The 22,769-nt window shown below is 31.1% G+C and overlaps 1 protein-coding gene across 1 annotated transcript in view; it reads right to left on the bottom strand.

The window, feature by feature from the left end:
* Positions 1 to 252: 252 nt before the first annotated feature.
* LOC101241040 (solute carrier family 25 member 36-A) overlaps positions 253 to 22,769 on the bottom strand; it is a 55,382-nt gene continuing 32,865 nt past the window's right edge. The window contains exons 5-7 of the mRNA XM_065812683.1: positions 18,703 to 18,809; positions 6,305 to 6,371; positions 253 to 966 (exon numbers count right to left, since the gene is read on the bottom strand). Of these exons, the coding sequence (XP_065668755.1) occupies positions 486 to 966; positions 6,305 to 6,371; positions 18,703 to 18,809 (655 nt within the window). The 3' untranslated portion in view covers positions 253 to 485. The remainder of the gene's footprint in view (positions 967 to 6,304; positions 6,372 to 18,702; positions 18,810 to 22,769) is intronic.

The raw sequence follows: 22,769 nt of genomic DNA, 5'->3' as shown, positions 1-22,769 counted from the left end.
CTTGGATGTACAGAGAAAGTTATAAGTTAAGAAATATTTTTAAATTGTAAAGTTATAAATTAAATTATAAACCTTTTTGAGAGTAAAAGTTTAGAGTAAATATAAATTTTATTTTAGTTTTCGTTGTTTATAAAATAGTTTCCTCTCTTTATAAAATAGGCCCTCTAACCAAATATATCATTTGCACGGTGGCACGACCTGCAGTATAGATTACCATGTATTTACCTATTCGTACAAAAAAAATTCATATACTTAACGACTTTGAAGTATATTTATTTCACAGAAATAAAACACTTTCCTTGTGTGACTTTTAAGATACATACGACTATAAAATATAATATATACCTATATATAAATCTCCGTTTATTGTGAGACAAAGTACAAAACGAAAATAAAGCCCCATTAGGTTTCAAACGCTTGAAATTTGTGAAACCTAATATTTACGCTTTTAAAAATAAAATGACGTGATTTGAGATTTTGGCAATTCAATCGTTTTGATCATTTTCACATAAATAAAAAACAACCGACTCGTATACCATAAACATTACTGCACAGTTTGGAATTTGACAAAGTAATTTTGTTCCAAGGCCGCCATATAACGCAGGTCTACCTTCTTCTTTGTAAACCAATACTAAAGTCTGAAAAAATTTTTGATACTTTCGTTCTTTATCACGAGTCTCTTGTCGCAGTCGTGTTCTTACCACTTCATGAGGGTAAGCAAAAATAGCAGCACAAGTTTTTGAACATCCTGCAGATAACATAAAGTCTGTTAACTGATTTTTTTCAAGATGATCGAAACTATTATCCCTGTGATATTCGCGAAGTATCTTTTTTAAACGCTCATATATAACGAAATGAATAATTGTTTCCACAACACCAAAATATGATGCTGACAATCCTCTATAAAAACCTTTTATACCTTCTGATTTGTAAACTTTCGCAATGCATCGCATCATTCCGTATTTACTAAAACAAAGTAGAAGTTATGCACATGTATATGAAACAAAATAGATACTATGCACAAATTGGAAGAATGCATAGTATCTATTTGGGGGAGGGGGGGGGGGAAATATTACAATATTGTAAAATTTGAGCTACCTTTATAAATAAATCGAGTTTCAAAAAATGTTAAGAATTTTAGAGCATAAAAATTAATAAGTTAATACCCATTAACAAGTGAAATACTCAGAGAATAAAAAGTCTACTAAAAAGTCTGGACGTTTAAAAACAAAAGTTCGATACTTTCTTAGGCTATAAAAGCAACATCGGCGAGAAAGACTGCGGTAAATTCCTCATTGAATGTTCCTCCACGGTACACTGTAATAAGGGTCTTCATGGAACACATTAAGCAAAAAGCAAAAAAGTAAAGACCTAAAAATGCTAAACGTTCTAATAAAAATTCCAAGAGTTATATGATTGATAGAGGGGCAAAAGTAAAGAATTAAAACAATACTAACAATAAAAAAAATTTTCATTTCTTATTGTTATTATAGTCTTGTGGCAACAATAATAACAATAAGGAAGCAAATATAGTAATTTAAAAAAATAATTGTACTAATTTAATATCTATACAGTAGCGTGCAAAAGTAACCGAACAAGAGCATAACTTGAGATAACTTTTGAATGAAAAGTCCAATTTCTTTTAAATTTTCCCTAAAATGTCAAAAAATTGATAACAAATCTAAAAACAAATGAATTTTTACTAAATCTAAGCAGTTTAATTTTAAAAGTTCATTTAATTAAAATATGCGCGTGCAAAAGAATTCGGAAAAAAAAAAAACTTGACCTAGGTTTTTTTTTTAAACATTTTTTAAATTGAAAATGCTTTATTTTAAAGCATTTTTTTAAAGCATTAATTACTGCTTGACAGTGGCAAGGAAATGAGTCCACCAGTTTCATAATCACAATAATTTTGATTTTTCCCCATTCTTGTTTCAGAATATTCAATAAATCAAATTTACTTGCTGATTTTCAACCTGAAATTCGTCAATCTATGTGTTCCCATAGATGTTCAATAGAATTAAGGTCAGGGCTTTGCTATGTCAATTCCATTAATTGAATTTTTTTGTTTTTGAAAAAGTCTTTTATAAGGGTTGAAGTGTCTTTTGAGTCATTATCCTGCTGAAATATCCTTCCTCGAAGCATTTTGTCATTAGCCTGTGGTAGCACAACATTCTTAACTATATATTTGTACATATTTTTATCCATTTTGCCATCAATCAAATGGATAGGACCGATACAATCTCTATTCAAGTTAGCCCATTTCATAACGTTTCGACCTCTGTGCTTTACTGTTGGTAGCTGGTATTTAGGATCGTTTTTATGGCCTTTTGGTCGACTGATATATCTAATATTATCAGATCCAAATAACATAAACTTAAACTTATCACTAAAAAGTACTTTCAATCACTGTTTTTTTACCCAATTCAAATGTTTATTAACAAATCTTAAGCGTGCTTTTCGATTCTTTATATAAATAAAAAGTTTCTTTGTAGGACGCCTTCCAAACAGATTTGTAGACCTCAAAAGACGTTTGATTGTGTCAACACTACATTTTACATTGTAAAGTTCTTTAATTTCAGCATTTACCAAGACTTTTCCACGTAAATTTATCATTTTACGTGGAACATTTTTCAGGGCTCGAGGATGGATATTTCAGCAGGATAATGACTCAAAAGACACTTCAACCCTTATAAAAGACTTTTTCAAAAACAAAAAAATTCAATTAATGGAATTGACATAGCAAAGCCCTGTCCTTAATTCTATTGAACATCTATGGGAACACATAGATTGACGAATTTCAGGTTGAAAATCAGCAAGTAAATTTGATTTATTGAATATTCTGAAACAAGAATGGGGAAAAATCAAAATTATTGCGATTGTGAAGCTGGTGGACTCAATTCCTTGCCACTGTCAAGCAGCAATTAATGCAGTAATTAAAAATTAAAGTATGTAATCGACTTTCCGACAAAGTACTAAAGCAATTTACTTCAAAATAAAGTATTTTAAATTAAATTTTTTTTTCTGTCCAGATACTTTTGCACGCGCAATATTTAATTAAATAAACTTTTAAGATTAGATTGCATAGATTTAGTAAAAATTCATTTGTTTTTAGATTTGTTATCAATTTTTTGACATTTCAGGGAAAACTTAAAAGAAATTGGACTTTTCATTCAAAAGTTATCTCAAGTTATGCTCTTGTCCGGTTACTTTTGCACGGTACTGTACATATATATATATATATATATATATATATATATATATATATATATATATATATATATATATACACATTAACATATATATATATACATATATAAATTATATATATATAAAATATATTATATATATATATAAAAACACTATTCTAATTTTTTTCTTCTACAAATTGTTTCACTATCAGTAGGTTCATCAGGAAGCTTCCTGATGAACCTACCGATGGTAAAACAATTTGTAGAAGAAAAAATAAATTAGTTTTACTTCTTTATTATTGCACTGTTTTTTAAGAATATTGAGCACTCTATTTGTAAAATACACTAACATAATTTATTTATATGTTTATATACATATATAAATATATATATATATATATATATATATATATATATATATATATATATATATATATATATATATATATATATATATATATATATATATATATATATATATATACACACACTATCGTTCATAATTATTCGAATGACATTAACTTTTTTTAAAAAATGCTATTTTTTATTTAACTAATTTTTATGTTTATTTTCGCACTATTAGATAACTTAAAAGTATTTTGGTTAAAATGCTTTGATAAAAATCATAAGAATAATAAAAATTATAAAGTGGGCAAAACTACATAAAAATGAACCATCTATGACTGTAAACATGGACCGACGTGTCAAAGTCTTAAATCTTTGGTTTCAAGAAAAGATCGATTGTTTGGAAAAAAAAAATCTTTGAACTTATAATAAAATAGTGTTTATTATTGACTGTAAAACATGGTGGATGTAGTGTTAAGGTGTGGGGCTGTTAAGTAGAATGCCAAGAATATTTATGGTGGTTATTGTTGTTAAGAGTGATTAAAAGGCAAGTAAATTATAAGTTAATCTAATCGGACTTAAATTAATTTTTTTGTAAACTTAATAAAAAGGAAGATAACATATAATTCAGGTAGACTTGGCTTAAAGTTTCTCTTGCAATAGTAAGTAAAACTATGATATCTTATTTCAAAAATACGACCATTCGAATAATTATGGACAGTAGTGTGTGAGTGTGTGTATATATATATATATGTATATATATATATATATATATATATATATATATATATATATATATATATATATATATATATATATATATATATATATATATATATACACATATATATACAGTGGCGACAAAATAAATAGCACAGAATTATGTTCCATATGTAATGATATATTTTTCAGAGATCTGAGTTTTTGAGATCTAAACTTTTTCAGCCTTATAAAATATTAGTTTTAGAAGATAACATTACTGAGTAAGAAAAGAAAGTAACTTAGTTAAAAAAAAAGTACAATCATATAAATGATTTAGAAGTACAGAATGAGGGGGCAATTTAAATAGCACACCCTGTACAAAATTATCATTTTGTCCTTTTGCTACCAAAATCATGGAGGTTCTTTGTATAAATAGTCTAGAAAACTTTATTAGAGGTAAATTAATATTTAGTGGGTATCCTTTTGAGTCAATAACTGCTTGACAACAACAGCCCATTGACAAGATCAATTTTTGGCATCGTTCAGGTGTAATGGCATCCCAAACAGCCTTTATTTCGACCCAAAGTCGGTTTAAATTTGTTGCAGTTGACTGGTTTATGTTTCTGTCAACTTCCTCTCACAAATTTTCTATCGGATTAAGGTCTGGTGATTGTGCGGGCCACTCAAATACATCAATCTTCTTAGCGCTAAACCACATTTTAACACTTTTGGCGGTGTGCTTTGGGTCGTTGTCTTGTTGGAACTTCCAAACCAAAGGGAGATTTTCCTTGGCATATGGCAACATGACATTTTCTAGTATTTCTTTGTACATGTCTTGATCAATTGTCCCATGAATTCTATGCAACGGGACCACACCACACCATGAAAAACTGCCCCAAACTAACACATCGCCACCACCATGTTTTACGGTCTTAAGAGTATACCGAGGGCTGAGTTCTTGGTTTTGGGGACAACGAACATATTGTTTTCCATCAGATCCAAAGCGATTAAACTTAGACTCGTCAGTCCAACGCACATTTTGCCAAAAACTTAAATCCTTGTGTACGTGCTGTTTTGCAAACTTCAAACGGCTGACGATATTACGTTTTGAGACCAATGGTTTTTTCGGGCAACCCTTCCAAATAGCTTATTTTCTCATAAGCGACTTTTAACAATGCTGACAGACAAATCGAGATTTAAATTTTGAGCAATTTGTTCTTTTTCTTGGTGGGCCAACAAAAAGATTCAGCTTAGCAATACAGACAATGGCAGCGTCTTCTCTGGGGGTTGTCTTTCGTTCGCAAGACTTGCCTTTTTTGTTGCTTAATGAACCAGTATCGTTAAATAAATTAATAGCATTGATAACTGTCTTACGAGAACAACCCAGTCTTCGAGCTATTTCAGAATTGTTCAATCCTAGATCTCGAAATGTCTGTAAATGATCTTGTCCTCGAAAAGATCTGTAAATGTCTTGTCCTCGAAAGACATCTGTTCCATGTTTACCTCGTCCCATAGTTGATAGATTATGGATTTTTTTTTTTTTTTTGCTAAACGAGTTACAAGAATATCCTTTAAATACTGAATAGAATGATTATCTTTTGATATAATAAAAAAATTTAAGTTTTTTTAAACAAAAAGTAAATGTGTGCTATTTAAAATGACCGCTAAAAGGTAAACACGACCGCTTAAATGCTCAAAACAAGTAATTTTGACAGCAATAAATGTCAAATGAGTATTTCTGTTCAAAAAGGTTAACATTGTTGATGCTATAAAAAATAACAGCAACTGCTATAAATACAAAAAAGTTGGCATCAAAAAGTAAAACCAACTGGTCACATGAAAGTGTGCTATTTATGTTGTCGCCACTGCATATATATATATATATATATATATATATATATATATATATATATATATATATATATATATATATATATATATACATATATATATATATATATATATATATATATATATATATATATATATATATATATATATATATATATAAGGTTTGTACAACTATTAAAAAAAAAAACAAATTGGTGATTTATTTAAAGCCTTACTGACTGCTTAGTTGAAGTCGCGTTTTCACAAACCATATTGGAGCAGTTAAAGTATGTGTAACAAAACCTAAAGCAATTTTTATAAACTATAAAATATATTTATGTGTGTACCCTCCTAACCTAAAATTATATTAGGAGCTTTACATAAGAGTTTCCTTTTTCCAAGCAAGTTGGCTTGACCATGGTTAAAAAGCTTTACCTGTCCGAATATTTTTTCCTTATAAACAAAAACAAGTGAGCCAGCTCTGCTCACGAATGTAGCTGATTGGATAAAATAAATCACACGAATTCTTTTATCCAATCAAAGACATTCCCAATTGTTTCTAAAACAACCAATTGAATAGAAAATAAAAATGCATAATTAAAATTTAAATTAAAATTTATACATTTTTTTTTATGTTATTTTTTTTTTAGTGAACCTGTTTACCCAACCAGTCCGATTCATATAAACAGCCCCTTAGAAAAGTAACTGTTTGAAAGTTTTCATTTTAAGCCTAAGGCTGTTTGAGACATGGTAATCATTGCCATGTCTAGCAATAAATTAGCTTAGAAAATGGAAGAGCATTTAAATCCTGTAGTGAATGTAAAGCATTCAATTATTTTTCAAAGTACAAGCTGCAATTGTTTTATTACTGTACCAAAAACTTTGCACAAAAGATATTCAAAAAAGAGTTTGGCAGTTGTTAACAGGTGGCTGTCAACATTTATATGTGAACAGAAGGTCAAGTCAAAGAATTCCTACATAAATTGAAATAAAATTTGTCCTCAACTTTGAGAACTTTATGAGAAACAAGTCATGTGATGTGTGCATTGAAACAAGCCATGTGATGTGTGCATTAAAACAAGTCATGTGATGTGTGCATTAAAACAAGTCATGTGATGTGTGCATTGAAACAAACTAAAACCATGTTTACTAAATGACTAAGAGCCTTTTTATACTATTTTTAACAAACTTTGTTCTATATAATAAAATAATGCTGAAATTAAAATTTTTTTTGAATAACTTAAGTGGTCCCTCACGACATCAGATGGGCCCCTATAATTATCAAAAAAGTTATTCAAAAGTATCATATTGGGTTTCAATAGGAGTGTTATTATATAAAAATTTTTATATAATTAATCTAAAATAATAATTGTATATTATAAAATTATTATTTTAGATTCACTGCCTAGAAAATGACATTATTTGACAAAAAAATTTATTTTTTAAATTTTGATAATATTTCACTTTTGAAATTTTTTTTTGATAATATTAAGAGCCTGTGTGATGTTTAAGCTACCTCTAAAAAAATTTTTTTTGAAAACTTTTTAATTCCAGTATTATTTTATTTTATAGAACACATTTAGACGGTGGAGAAGACAATTTTAAAAAAAAGTTGTTTTCTAGGACACCCTAATATATATGTCATTAACGACTAAGTGGTTAACATGCAACAGTAATACATCAACTGATAAACAATAATACATCAACGGATAAACAATAATACATCAACTGTTTTAAACAACAAATTCAGAATTTTATATTTGATCAACATCATGAAACAGCCAATAAAAAGAACATGTATATTCACACATGGTTGCAAACTTAAATTTAAAGACAATCCTAACAAAGCGTTTTCAGCTTTATTCACTACTTTTAAACTTAGAAGATAATTAAAGAATTTTCAGAGGCTTGTTTATTGCAGGAAACTGTTTTGTCTTGTTTGAAAAATCAAAAAAAAAAAAACTTATGTACTTTCTGAAAATGAGAGGTTTTGCATTTTAAATAGTTAAAAGGTAATAGATTAAAGTTAAAAAAATTTTTAAATTTTTTTTTTCTTTCAACATCTTCACTTCCAATTAGGCTGCAACCATTATTAGAGTTGGAAGAGAAAAGATTTATGGAGCAAGATAACGACTGACAGACGACTGAAAATATTGTAAATTATATGAATCAGGAAAACAAGATGAAGGGGGCAAATTCCAATGAACTGATGTTCAAGAAAAAATCTGGACAAATAGGAATTTCAGAGCACTTAGGAACAGTCACAGTAAAAGGATGAATCTTAATTGAATGATGAGTAACACGATAATGTACTATAGTAGATGACCCAAGAGATGCAAGCTCTTTAGAGCAGTGCCCATTATAGTATTTATAGAAAAGAGAAAGAGAAGCAATATTAGGACAATGTGATAATGGTTGGAGGTTGGCTGAAAAAGCAGGTCCAACTATGTTTACAATGTGTTTTTGCACCTTGTCTAAAAGAGAAAGGGCATCATTGGAAGATCCGCCCCAGCTATGGCAACAATATTCCACACAAGAATGGATTTGAGATTTATAGAGATAAAGAATAGATCCCGGAGTGAGAAAGTGGTGAGCATGATAAAGAGATGCAACCTTAGTAAATACTAATTTTGCAATTGATTTGATATATGGTTTCCACAAAAGATCGGAAGTAAGAGTTAACCCTAGAAGACAAAGAATAGATGACTTATTGAGTACATTATCGTTCATAAATATAGGAAGATCTAGATTATTGTAATAACGATTAGATGAAAAAAATTGAGTTTTATCTGAGTTAAAGTTCAACAGCCACTGTGAGCCCCATGCTGTAGCAAAAGTGAGCTCTTCAAGCTCAAATGCCCTCTCCAAGTAATCAGAGGGTGTTTGCTTCTTATCAAGACAAGAGAAGACCAGCATTTCAAACTTTATCAAAAGCTTTGAAAATGTTGAGAGCAATAGTCTTAAAATCTTCACACCTATCTAATATGAAAATAGGGATAGCAGATGCCGATTTCCAGCAGGCTGGAAGACAATTCTCTGATTAGCACTTGTTAAATAGTTTTGAAAGTATGCTCCGGAGAACACTTCTGCAAGACTATAATAGGTACGTTGTCCAGACCACAAGATGTAGAAAAGTCTAAGCAGGAAATCACTTTAAATACAGAAGCTGGAGTGATAAAAATGTCAAGCAATGGATCAACCTGTTTGTAGGCTATATCAGGTAGAACACAACTAGTGGAATCAAGAGATGATATTGATGAAAAGTTCTTAGCAAACAATTCAGCTTTGTCTTTAGGTGAGGTGACAAAATCTGAACCATACAAGGGAAGTGGAACAACAGATTTGTCCTTATTATAGAAACAGTTAAAAATGCTCCAGAAGTCATGAGAGCTTAATTTTTGAGATAAAATACAAGATGTATTTAATCCAAGAAGTTATGTAAGAAGCACATTTGTCAGCAGGAAGAAGACAGATTTTAAGAAAACTTGAATTGAAATACTGACCACTTTAGCAATTTAATACACTGATATTTCATATTATTATCAATAGTAATAAACTACTCAAGGGCTATCAGTAGGAAAAATCACAAAGAGTCCCAGTCAGTTTTAAGGTCATTGTAGGAGGTACAATAATAAGGGGATTCTGATGATGATAGTTTTAGAAAGATGAAACAGTGATCAAAAGCACCTAAGGGTGAATGTGAAGAAACTAATGTGAAGCACTGACTAGGATCAGAAACAAGACATAAGTCGAGTAGAGTAGGTAAATGATTCGGATTGTCTGGAAAGCGAGTCGGAAAATTGACTATTTAAGTTAGAGATTGAGAATGGCAAAAGTTGTGGGCCTTAACACATGCAGAGTCACTGACATTCCGAGTCACTGCCTTAACACATGCAGAGCCAAGCCATTCAGTGTGATGAGCATTAAAGTCACCAACAACAAAAATATTGGCTGAAAGATAAAGAGAAAGAGCTTGGTCAATTTGATCAGAAATTACATTGAAAAGAGTGCAGTCTTGAGATGAAGGAGAGCGATATAGAACATAGAGAAAGGAAATTGAATGAAGTGGTGGTAAATGAAAGCACATAAAAGAATAGTCTGTGGATTCAAACCTTGTTTCCCGACAAATGGGAGAATTCTTACAAATGTAAATGCCCAGGCCAAGCATGTGACAATTAAAGTCTTTACAAATTAAAGGAAGATAACCAACAATACTTAAGATCTCAAGATGAGACAACCGAATTCAAATTAGTCTCTAAAAAAGCAAGTAGGTCTGATGAACTTTGAAAGAGATAAAACTCAACAGAAGAAAAGTTACTTTGAAGACCACGAATATTAGTGAATGATAATTTTCGAGAACTTGGTGATGATGATGGGTTTTTGAGTTTTTGGTACTTTGGTCATTTTTTAATTTGTTAAAGAACTTGACTCAAAGCACAGATAGTAGTCAGTACACTATCTAATAGCCCAAGCAATTGCCTCATTACTATTAATAAACCCTAAGCAGTAACAAAGGGCTCCAAATGTAACCTCGACAATGCACACCAAAAGTACGAACAGAAACACCATCCATGCACAACATGGCACTGTTAGTATTCTGATACTTTAAAGCTGTTGATGGAATCACTATCTCCAAGAGATACCACAGAGTTCAGGAAACCTGACTACCAGCCGACCTCAGAACCATAAAACTGAGTTTTAGAGCTGTACCCTTATTAGGAGATAATATTATGAGTTGCCTAGTTATAAAAACAGAGGCACAAGCAAAACCCATGCATTGAGACAAGAAGATCCAGCTTTTGACATCTTAAACTAGAAACAATTTATCATAAACACATCTGTACCAGCCTAATAGGTGAAGAAGGGGTGCGAAGCTGGTCAACAGATAGAATTTGTTTACTCCTTATTTGCCTAGGAGGCTTTCTACAAGACAGTGGTCGGATGCATTTAACATCTGCTCAAGATGAGTATTTTTATCGAGACACCATCTCTAGCCTTTAGTCAACCAAGAGCGCCAAAGCAGGAGGTGTTTTAAGTTGGAATTGGCTTCTCCTAGCTTTTGCCTAGAAAAGTGTACCCTACAGAGCTTGTATTGGTTACATTTTACCAATAGCATGCATATATATATATATATATATATATATATATATATATATATATATATATATATATATATATATATATATATATATGTATATATATATATACAATGCTCAAAGTGAGAAAAAAAAGATAGCGGGATGTTTTTTAATGTTTTCTCCTTACTATCTTGCCTGTATTAACGAGTCATGCAAATATTTATAGTCTATTATTTTCTCAAATAAGGGATTATAAACACCTATAGTAAAAATAATAACCAGGGGTTGGTGGAGGGGTGGGGGCACCATTAAATAAAGAGTCAAATTTAAAACCAAGACTCCATAAAAAATAAAAAACCAATGGTAAGTATTTTAATACAATCAATGTAAATTTTGTGTGTACTAATATTTAAAGTTAAACAAATTTTTTTTGTCAAAGAATCTTTCAAAATGTTTAGCTTTCATTGACAGGCTTTAATGTTGGGGGTTCACAATTCCTGAAATTAGGTTTTTATATGCAAAGAGTTTCGCAAAGAAGACAAGATTATATTCATCATAGAAAATGGTTGCATTCAGCTGTAGAAACAATCAAGGTATTTATAGCATTGCTCAGGGGCCGAAGATCAATAAGCATTTTATTAGAGACAACAATGGCAAAATACTTATTGGACTGCTGTACTTCAGAAATATTGAAAGTTTTTGCTAATGCCACTGTCTCTAAAGCATCAAACTATCATATTTTTCTTTGTTTGGATCATTCTCTTTGTCTTGTGACAATTTATGTACAGCTCTAGTTGTAAACATTCTAGAACCAAGATTTTCACTTAGTTTACTGAAAAATTCTTTTTGATTAACTTTTGAAACTTTACCCATCTGCAATTTGACGCCTTTAAATTGAAATTTTTCTGTTGCAAGCTGTGTTTGTGAATAATATTCACTGGAATTATTTCTCATTGATTGAAATACATGGTATTTTAAAGTAATAAACCAATGTGCCTTGGGTAAAAATGTTTGTCTATCTAGTAACTTTTTAGAAAGATGTTTCAGTTCTATTAAACCATCTAGCATTAGTGTTTAGTACAAAAGTGATGTCACACAATTTCTTTCTAAAGCCTGTGTATTGGGCTCTATCTCCTCCATCACTTTTTAGATTCAATGAAGATTTGTTAAAGTGTTGAAACAATGCTGCATAGTTACATTACAGCCATTACAGTTCGTGCGCTAGGGGACACCCATCTGGTACCTAGAATTTGTCCAACGGAATTCAATTTTACACTTTAAGTCATCGCGACAATTTCCAGTTCCTTTTTGTTTTTAAGAGGTGCACTGTAAACAGAACGCAACTTATCAAAAAACTTTTTTATGTGACAAATTGGTAAAATATTTTGCACAACACCATTTACTGTTAACTCTTAACAATGATTACTACAATGCTATAAAATTAAATTAAGAAACTGATTCAAAAGTAAATGAGCCACACCTGTCTTTTTGCCAAGCATATTAGAAGCACCATCACAAGAAAAAGAGACTTCATTTTTGTAATGTGATACACAGTGCGAAATATGTGGTGTGTAGGTTTGTGCTGATTGATCTTTATTTTCAAACAAGACATCTCTATGGCTTGATTTTAAGACTGAGAAAGAATTTTACAAGTTTTTCATGTGCAGCTGATAGTTTACAACATGAAAGCTGTTTCCTCATTGATTGCTATTTTTTTCTTTTGTTTCACCATATTCTTTGACATTACCAAGCGTCCACTAGCTAGCCAATTTTAAAACCTGAGTTTTTTGGCACCTAAACTATTTTGCAGACTAACAAATAGAACAGCCAAGACCATTTATTAAAACTGTCAACCAGGCAAATGTCATTAATTTTTCTTTCTATTGTATATCAGACTAGTAACCTGGAAAAAATGTGTCATCGCATTGAGGATAGGATATGCAAGGTTCAATAATCGACGAATCTGTGATTTCTTTATTTATTTCAGCGGTGTCATCTGAATTACTTTTAGAACTATCGCTGCTTAATTTTCTTTTGTTCTTGCATTTATCCATCTTTGCAATTAGCAATAATTAGTTTTTTTAACTCAAAACATTTAATGTTAAATAAAACGAATGCATCCTATATTTCATTCAACAAAAAAAATTAATTTTTATATTACAAAAAAAGAATGCCAACTAAAGTCTATAATTTTGGTTGTTGTTAGTAACTTTTGTTTTCAAATACAAAAGAAAAGATACATTTTATAATTTTAGATTTTATTATTGAACTTGATGCCGCAATTTTTGAAGTATGACGCTAATAACAGCTGAAACATTACTTCATTGGCTCAAAGCTGCAACTTTGCTGAGCAATTGCTTTTGCATTTTTATTAATAGAAAAAAAAGTAAATGAGATTTTTATAAATATATTAGGTACCACGATGACATCCCGCCCAATGATAAATACTAAAAAAGGTAAGGAGAACACTAAAAAAGGTAAGGTTTTAAGAAACACTAAAAAAGGTAAGGTTTTAAGAAACACTAAAAAAGGTAAGGTTTCAAGAATGTTTTTAAAACATTCAGAATGTTTTTAAAGTGAAAAAAGTAAAAAGTGGCATCCCTCAAGGATCTGTATTGGGGTCGCTGCTTTTCATTATATTTATCAATGACCTACCTGATGCGATGACACACTATGTCAAACTCTTTGCAGACAACTGTAAACTAATAGGAAATATTAAAAGTTTGAACGATCGAATGACGCTACAAAAAGATTTGAACAAAATTGCTGATTGGTCAAAAAAATGGAAAATGAAGCTGAATTATGCAAAATGCAAATCGATGGTAATCAGGAAATTACCAGCAACACCAAAAGTTCCTGTATATGATTACACAATATTTAACAACAATGGGACTCTTTATTCGCTAGAAAAAACTGTTTCTGAACAAGATCTTGGTGTACAAATTACAAATAACCTGAATTTGAAAGATCACTCAAAACTTGTTTCAGCCAGAGTAAACTTGGTGCTTGGGTCTCTAAGGCGGTCTTTATTTAAATTTATTTAAAACATGGAATATAGAAACAATTTTAATACTCTATTGTTCCTTTGTCCGCCCTTATCTAGAGTATGTGTCCTCAGTTTGGAATCCTTACCACGAATTAGACATCAAACTAATTGAAAAGATCTAAAGACAAGCTACGAAGCTGGTTTCCTGAACTAAAGAGCATGACATACCAAGAGAGACTTACAAAAATTGGTTTAACAACATTAGAAGAAAGGTGTAATAGAGGTGATGCAATTCAATATTTTAAAATAATAAATAATTTCAACATTATCAAACAATATTACCCAAACAAAATTGCAAGCTCAATCAATTAAGGAGGACCAGCAAGTGGAGTAAGGGGTTACCCTCATTGTATTTCTAAGCAAGTAACTAAGAACTGTACTCAAAGAGAAAAATTTTCTTTTCAAATAGAATTGTGCCTATCTGGAATCAGTTACCAATTAAAGTTGTCAACACCTCATCAGTTAACTGCTTCAAGAACCTTTATGACAAGTACTAAAAAGTGCAACGGCTGCTATAACCCAGCAAACTGGTTTACTATAACCTACTTCTAGTGCATATATATATATATATATATATATATATATATATATATATATATATATATATATATATATATATATATATATATATATATATATATATACAGGGCCGTACCGAGCCAATTTTGCGCTTCGGGCAAGAAAAGAAAATTGCGCCCCCTCTTGCCCTCCCAATCCCGCCCCCCCCCCCACCATAAAAAAAAAAAAGAAAATTAAACGAAAAAAATGATTTATTGATCACAAAGTTTATCACATCAAGTTATAAGTAAAATTTGTCATTAAGGTTGCACAAACTTTAGTTCAATGCCACTTTTCCGGCTTTTCTTGAGGCAAATTCACTAATGACATCATCAAAATCAATGTTGTTTGCCACTTCATTTTCAATTGAAATCATAGCCAAACTAGACAAACATTCTTGGCCAATTGTTGACCTCATATAGTGTTTTATGAGCTTAAGTTTACTGAAACTTCTCTCACACGTAGCAACTGTGACTGGTATGGTGAGGAAGATGCGAATAGCAATTGTTTTGTTGGGATAAGCATCGGTCGAAGAATATTTATAAATGAGCTGCAAAATGTCGATCGGGCTAGATTTTTCAAAGTTGTCCATCATTGCGGCAGCTTAATATTTAAAGCTAGCCATTTCTGACTGGAAATCTGAAGAATCTAAATCTGCCTTGTCAATTTGAGATAAATTTGCAGCTTTTTTCTTGAGTTCATCCACTGAACTTTTAGAGAGTGAATGCCCACTGAGGTAGCCAAAATCAGAGGATACAGCAGACATCAGCCTCAAACCGCCACTCTATTTGTGTAATAATGCTGTCAAACACAAGGTTGCACTGAGATCCGAATTCTGTTTCTGCTTTGAGAAGGTGAGAGTCATCTTCAGCTTCATAAAGTGCTATTCTCTTCACTTTGCGCTTCCTCTTAATTGGAAAGCCACCATCAATTCCGCTCTGGTTAGCTTTTTCTGTGGCATCTTTAATAATATTGTCCACCCCAACATCTCAAAAATTCTGAATGAAAGCCTTCAACCATTTCATTTTTTTTACGGCAATGTCAATTGAAATGTTTTTTGACTGAAGCAGTTTGTTTTTCCGGTCAATTAGAGAAAGAATTTGACACCAGAAATCCAACAAACACAAAAAACTGAAATCAATATGAATGAGAAGTTCTTTTGCACTGCTAACTGTGACAGCATTTGTCATGGGATTGTGGATAATGGATTCCAAAACTTGAAGAACATCTTTGATTTGTCTGTGCAATGGTGTAATTGCTTCTTTTTTGGTAGACCATCTTGTGTCACTATTTCCCTTTAATGAGATGGTCAACGTTTTCATCAGTTTTTCCCATATTAACGTGAAGCTTTTAAAAAAGTTAAAGATGGCTTGAACCTTTCCAAAAAACGTAATCATGAGTGGGGAAACCTCAGCAGCATGATCACCAACATGATTTAAAGTGTGAGCTGCGCATGGAACAAATCTTGCTGACTCATTAAGAGAATGGATGTGAGCTTTGACGCCATTGTATTTTCCAGACATATTGGCTCCATTATCATAGCCTAGTCCCCGGCAATCGGAAATGCTTAGACCATCCTTCTCCAATTTTTCACTTATTTCTGTTGCAAGACCTTTTCCGGTTTTTTGGTGAGATTCAATGAAGTCCACAAAGCTTTCCTTAATTGTGCAGGTTTCATCACTGATGCGGACATACCTGATGATCTGAGTCATCTGCTCTTTGTGGGAGGTATCTGGAGTGCAGTCAAACAGAACAGAGTAGTATTTAGCTTCTTTGATGTTTGACAAAATTTCTTTCCTGACTTTCTGCCCAAGTAACTCAATCAGCTCATTTTGAATTCAAGTAGAAAAGTAGGATGTTGTGGTTTTTTTTGCTTTAACGGACGCAATGTGTTCAGCCACTAAAGGATAATAATGGCTAATCAACTCAATTAAGCTCAGAAAAATGCCACTGTTTTGTTGACCAATGTCTTCTGTTGTTCCCCGAAGGGCAAGATTGTTCTTGGCACAGAAAAAAATTGCATCAACAATCATTTTTAAGATATCTCTCCGTTTTTTCATCTCTCCACTAATAACTCTCTACAGATCAGAATTCAGGGTCTTTCCTTCCTTGAGGTTTTTTTCAAGAGTTTTCCGATCAGAATAGCATCTTTGGTGTTCATTGTTGTTTTCATGCTCAGGAAATCTTGGGTTTAGTTTTTTCCAGTCACAAAACCCTTTAGAAATTTCTATGAAATTGTTGGTTTTTGTTGTTAAAAATAACAAACAGCAAAAACAAAATAAAGAATCTTTTTTATTGCTGTACTGCAGCCAAGTGCGAACAGATTTTTTACCATTGGGATAAACTTTTTCATACCATTTTGAGCTGAAGTGTCGCATTCTGTTGTCAAAATCACACAGCGTGTTTGGGAAAAATTCTCTTCTGTCTTGCTCTGACCTATGCTCAATCAAAAAGCTTGTTTTGTCCGTTATTTTAGGCCATGTTGCTGGATCCCTATGTTGAAAATTTTCTTCCGAGGCCACTGGAATTTCTGAGATTTCTGAATGAAGTTCATCCTCGTCCATTTCAGCTGGGCCTGAAAGCTAGGCATTTTCATCTTCCCTGGTTGGTTCTGAATTAGTTGTGCAAAATTCTTCTTGACTTTGGCTGATGAAAATCTCCTCTTCAATTAATTCCAAATGATGATCTGAACTCAATTAAAGTCAATTATAGGATCTGTTGAATTGTCATTAATTTCAATACAAATATCCTCTGAAATAATTTGTTTCTCCACTGAGTTTGTTACCAACCACTTTTTGAAACAGTTTTGCAGTTTCTCGTCACTTTCTTGGCGCTGTTTTCTTTTCTTCTTAAATTCAGCACCAGATAACTTTTGGGTTCGACTCATAATAGAATTATAATGCTCAAAAGTTATCAAAGGTATATTAGTGTTATAGGGCGCTCTTTTGTTCAGTATATGAGTTTTAATATTTAAGAGTTTGTGTCAAGAGGCGGAATTTTAATTAATTTTCTGTTCAACAGCAGCGACGCCGTGAAAATTAGTTTCATAAACTGATTATTGTTTTTTTAATTTATTAAAGTTTGCGCCCTCCCAATTTTGGCGCCTCAGGCTGCGGCCCGGCCGGCCCCGCCCTTGGTACGGCTCTGTATATATATATATATATATATATATATATATATATATATATATATATATATATATATATATATATATATATATATATATATATTGTTGTTCAGATAAGCACTCTGACACTAAAATAGCCTGCTGCCAGGGGCTTCAGTACATACATCGACTGATAAATAATCCTAAATATAAAATTTTTTTTTGATGAAATATTTGTGGAGGAAATTAACAATTAAACTTTTATTTTTAATAAAATATTTGTGTTGTTGACATCAAATATTAAATATATTTTTAATAAAGCCATTGAGGTTTTTTATGACAACAAAAAACATGAAACCTGTATTTAGTTTAGATGGATGATGATAGATGAATGTAGTATGTAAGTAGATGAATGTAGATTTATTATTTGATAACAAAGTTTCGAAAATATTTTTTAAATTTTTATTTCTGAAAAATTATTTATATATTCGTAAATAATAAAATAAAAATAAATACATAAAAAATAAAATTTTAAAAAAGTATCAGGAATTCTGGAAACATCCGATAAAAAATAATCAATAATTGTATAAAAATAATACTAATTGTTTGGTAATAAAAAAAGTAAAAGTTTTGTTAAATTTAGGTTGCAAATGACAGAAGAGTAGAGGATAAAGAAGAATATAACTTTATTAATAATATAATCCTTGGTTTAACCAAACCCTTAAGTAAGAATTTATATATTTTTTTGCTAGTGCTCCTTAAAAATAATCAATGTATGTACTTTCACATTATGCATAAAGTTACAGTGATAACATAAATGCGAAAAAGCAAAACATTATTACATACCAGCAGAAGCACCAGCCAGCATATGAGTTAATGGATTATCTTGGTGTACTATTCCTTTCTGTTGAATGTATTTGGAAGATTTAACATATACTGCAAAGTAGACTGCTCTGTAAAAGTAACATAAGCGAATTTATTAAATTTAATTGCTTAAACCACAAAAATGTTTTATTGACAAGAATATTTTTTTAAATTATTTTATAGCTTTTTTATTATTTTAATTTATTTTGCTACAATCCAACAACATTAATACCAATTGAATCAAATAATAAAATTGTCAGTGTAAAATCAATAACAACAAATACCTAAATGAGTTGCAACAAATACCTAGATGGGTTGCAACAAATAGATAGACAAGTTGCAACAAGTACCTAGATGAGTTGCAACAAATGGATAGAGATGAGTTGCAATAAATAGGTAGATGAGTTGTAATAAATAGATAGATGAGTTGCAACAAATAGATGAGTTGTAACAAAGAGATAGTTGAGTTGCAACAAATACATAGATGAGTTGCAACAAATAGATGAGTTGTAACAAATAGATAGTTGAGTTGCAACAAATAGATGAATTGCAATAAATACATAGATGTATTGTAAAAAATTGCCTAGGAGACTAAATGGTTTCTCAATCTCTGATATTGTTGTGCAAGTACCATTTAAAAATTTATTAAAAAATACAATCAGATGTTTTGCACAATTACAAAAATAAGTGATTTTTTACCACAAGGAATCACTTAATACTAATGAAATTAGTGCAAAGATATTTAGTTATGGTTTTGATGGTAGTTATAGTCATTCAGACTACAAAAAAAAAATTAGTACTGCTGGGTGTTGTTTTGATTCAAATTTTATTGTAATAACTGTTATAACTGTTTTAACTTGGAAGATAATAAGATCTTATGAAATTATTGCATTCCTCAATCTGTGTGGTATTCTAATTTATTTAAGGTTGAATACATAAAGGAATCCAATGAGCATATTAAAAAAAAACAACATGATATTTATGGGCAAATAGATAAGTTATAGACTTAAACAATTTTGCCTAGTAATAAGAAAATTCAAATTAACTTTATTTATGATGTTAACTGATGGTAAAATTTAAAACACATTAACTGGAACAAAATCAAACAAATTATCCAATATGTTGAGCTAGTCTCAATGATTTTGTTAAAGTACAGGTATTCAAAAACACAGAAACATTCAAGCTCAAACCTTATACTCAATGGTTAAATACGATTTTTCGAATGCATCATACACATCTTACATAAAAAATTGGTGTAAATAGCAAATTTTTGGTACTTTTAACAAAAAAACTTTGTTGAGTAAAAAAAAAAAAGAAATACAAAAACTTTATTAAAAACTTCATGTTGATAACACCATCATGTTGATAAACCAAAAGCTTGAGGTATTGATAGCACCAACAATGGCAATAATGCATGCCGAGCGTTTAATAATGTTGCAAAATTTGTTGAAAAAAATTCATTTAATACTTGTAAGATGAAAATATTAGAACAGTTTTAAATTTTTTTATCAAGCCTTTGTTAACTTATGTTAACTTATGTTAACGAAAGCTTGATAAAAAAATTTAAAACTGTTCTAATATCTTCATCCTACAAGTATCAAATTAATTTAGAAAAATATGAGAAATATTTTTTTGACACTGTAAAACAAGTTGTATCTAAACATATATTATAATATTATTATTTCCAGTATTAATTTACACAGATCAGCATCATACTAACTTACAAATTCAGCATCATCCTAAGTTTCCTCTTGCTCATGAGGTAATAAATTTATAAACAGAAGTGACATTAAATACCTTGTAACAACAACATAGTAAAAGCAAATACAGTAACAGTGATGACCATGTTGATGATCATGACACTTCTGAAAATTTCTTTTAAACATTTAGATTTAATTAAATTAAACAATGAAATATATTTGAAACTTAAGTGATTTTTTTGAAAATATGAACTAATTAAGTTGTATTTTACACTACAATAAATACTAATATATAAAATATAACTAAGTGTTTGTATTGTATTTTAATCATATAAAATTCAGTTATAACATGCAATCTTAAGAAATAAAACCAGTTATTTTTGTGTTTAGATAAAATTTATTAATTTATGCCAAAAAATCGGGTCTCAGAAACTATAATCAGCCATAATAAACCATTGTCAAAAGCCTATATCTAAAGCAGCAATTATGTTTCAATTTTACTATTCATGATCAGTCAATTGTCTAAAATTCAATATTTTGTATAGCCTTTCTTGTTCCTGATCTCTGCCTCCATATGCCTGGGGATAATGTTTATTAGACTTTAACAATACTCCTTCGAAATTTCTCTAACCCAAATGTATAACTCCAAGAAACTCTGGGGCACTTTATTTTTCAATTCCGCCCATAGATTTTCATTTGTATTGAGGTCAGGGCTATTTACTAGCCATTTGAGCACTTTAACTTTGTTCTGGATCGGAAACTTGATTGCAACTTAAGTATGGAGTGATGTTTGACTTTATCTGACATAGTGGTTCCTGATATTAAATAGTAAAGACCACCAAGCCTGTTCTTGGACATTGCCCACCAAATCATCTGACTTGTGGGTGTTTCATCACTGGTATTGTATATTTATTATCAAATCACTTGCAAGGTAGTATTCTGATGTGACACTTGCTTACTACCAACTGTTGAAGTGTAGACTCATCTGAAAATACTCTGCCCCACTGTGCAGTCATCCAGTAGCAATGTTTAATGCGAATGCCAGGCGCTTGGCTTTTATGACAGGTGTAAGCTTCAGTTTTTTTGCCAGTTTTCAAACCAAATTATTTCAATAAGCAAAGAGTAACTGTCATATGACTCACTTTGCATACTCTCTGCAGCTGTTCAGCCCTGATTTTCTTCATGGAGTTAGTTGGAGACCTGGCAATAGTTCTTTTGATCAAGATATTGTCGTGCTTGGTGGTGCTCTTCCATTCCACTTCCAGTTCATGATTCCAAATTTTTTGTACTTGATGATTGTTTGATGCACACCTGACTTGCTGACTCTTTAAATTCTTTGCAATACTGGGTTCTGTCAATTTTTGAGTGTGTAGAACTACGATTTGGGTCCTCTAAAAATTATATTGCTTAATGGTACTAATACTGGAGTATGCAACTAAATATAGAATGTAAAATTTTGTATGTCAATAAAATAAAAAAAATTAACTGTAGTATTAGGAATTACTTCATTGCAGATTATCAATCGAGTATTGTAATTCAAACATATTTTAAAAGCCCTCGAGGATTTAAACTACATGAATTTAATTGTGCATACATACATATATATATATAACGGGTCCGCCAAATAACTTCTTTTTTTTTTGAAAATGCTATAAAAAAAAACTACTGAATATTTTCTCAAATGTCTTTTTTTATTTGAAAGTACAATCCTTCCGGTTAATAATGGAAAATAATTTCATTCAAATGGCTGCCTCGGCTGGCCATGCAGTAGCCTACACGATCGGTCCAATTTTTAAGCACATTATCGATTGTGTGCAGCTGTATTTCACCAATGGCTTCACGAATATTGTCCTTTAAAGCGTCAATTGTCTCTGGCTTGTCGGCGTAACACTTATCTTTGAGGGCACCCCACAAATAATAGTCCAACGGTGTCAAATCGCAGCTCCGAGGTGGCCAAACGACATCAGCTTGCGGCTGATAATGCGATCTTCAAAAACAGGGCGCAAAACATCAAGTGTAGCTTTGGCTGTGTGGCATGTAGCGCCGTCCTGTTGAAACCAAATGTTGCCAATATCCTCCTTTTCAATTTTTGTGAACAAAAATTCGGTCAACATGGCCCGATAACGATCGCCATTGACTGTAACGACCACTCCTTGCTCATTTTCGAAGAAAAATGGCCCAATTATGCCTCTGGACCAAAATCCGCACCAAACAGTGACTCGTTTTGGGTGCATCGGCTTTTCAATGTATGCGTGCGGGTTTTCTGTGCCCCAAATGCAACAATTTTGCTTGTTTACATACCCGCCAAGATCAAAATGAGCTTCATCTGAAAAGATGATTTTTTTGGCA

Source organism: Hydra vulgaris, chromosome 12 (genome assembly GCF_038396675.1).
Source record: "Hydra vulgaris chromosome 12, alternate assembly HydraT2T_AEP".
Lineage (NCBI taxonomy): Eukaryota > Metazoa > Cnidaria > Hydrozoa > Anthoathecata > Hydridae > Hydra > Hydra vulgaris.
This window is presented reverse-complemented; position numbering and strand designations above follow the sequence as displayed.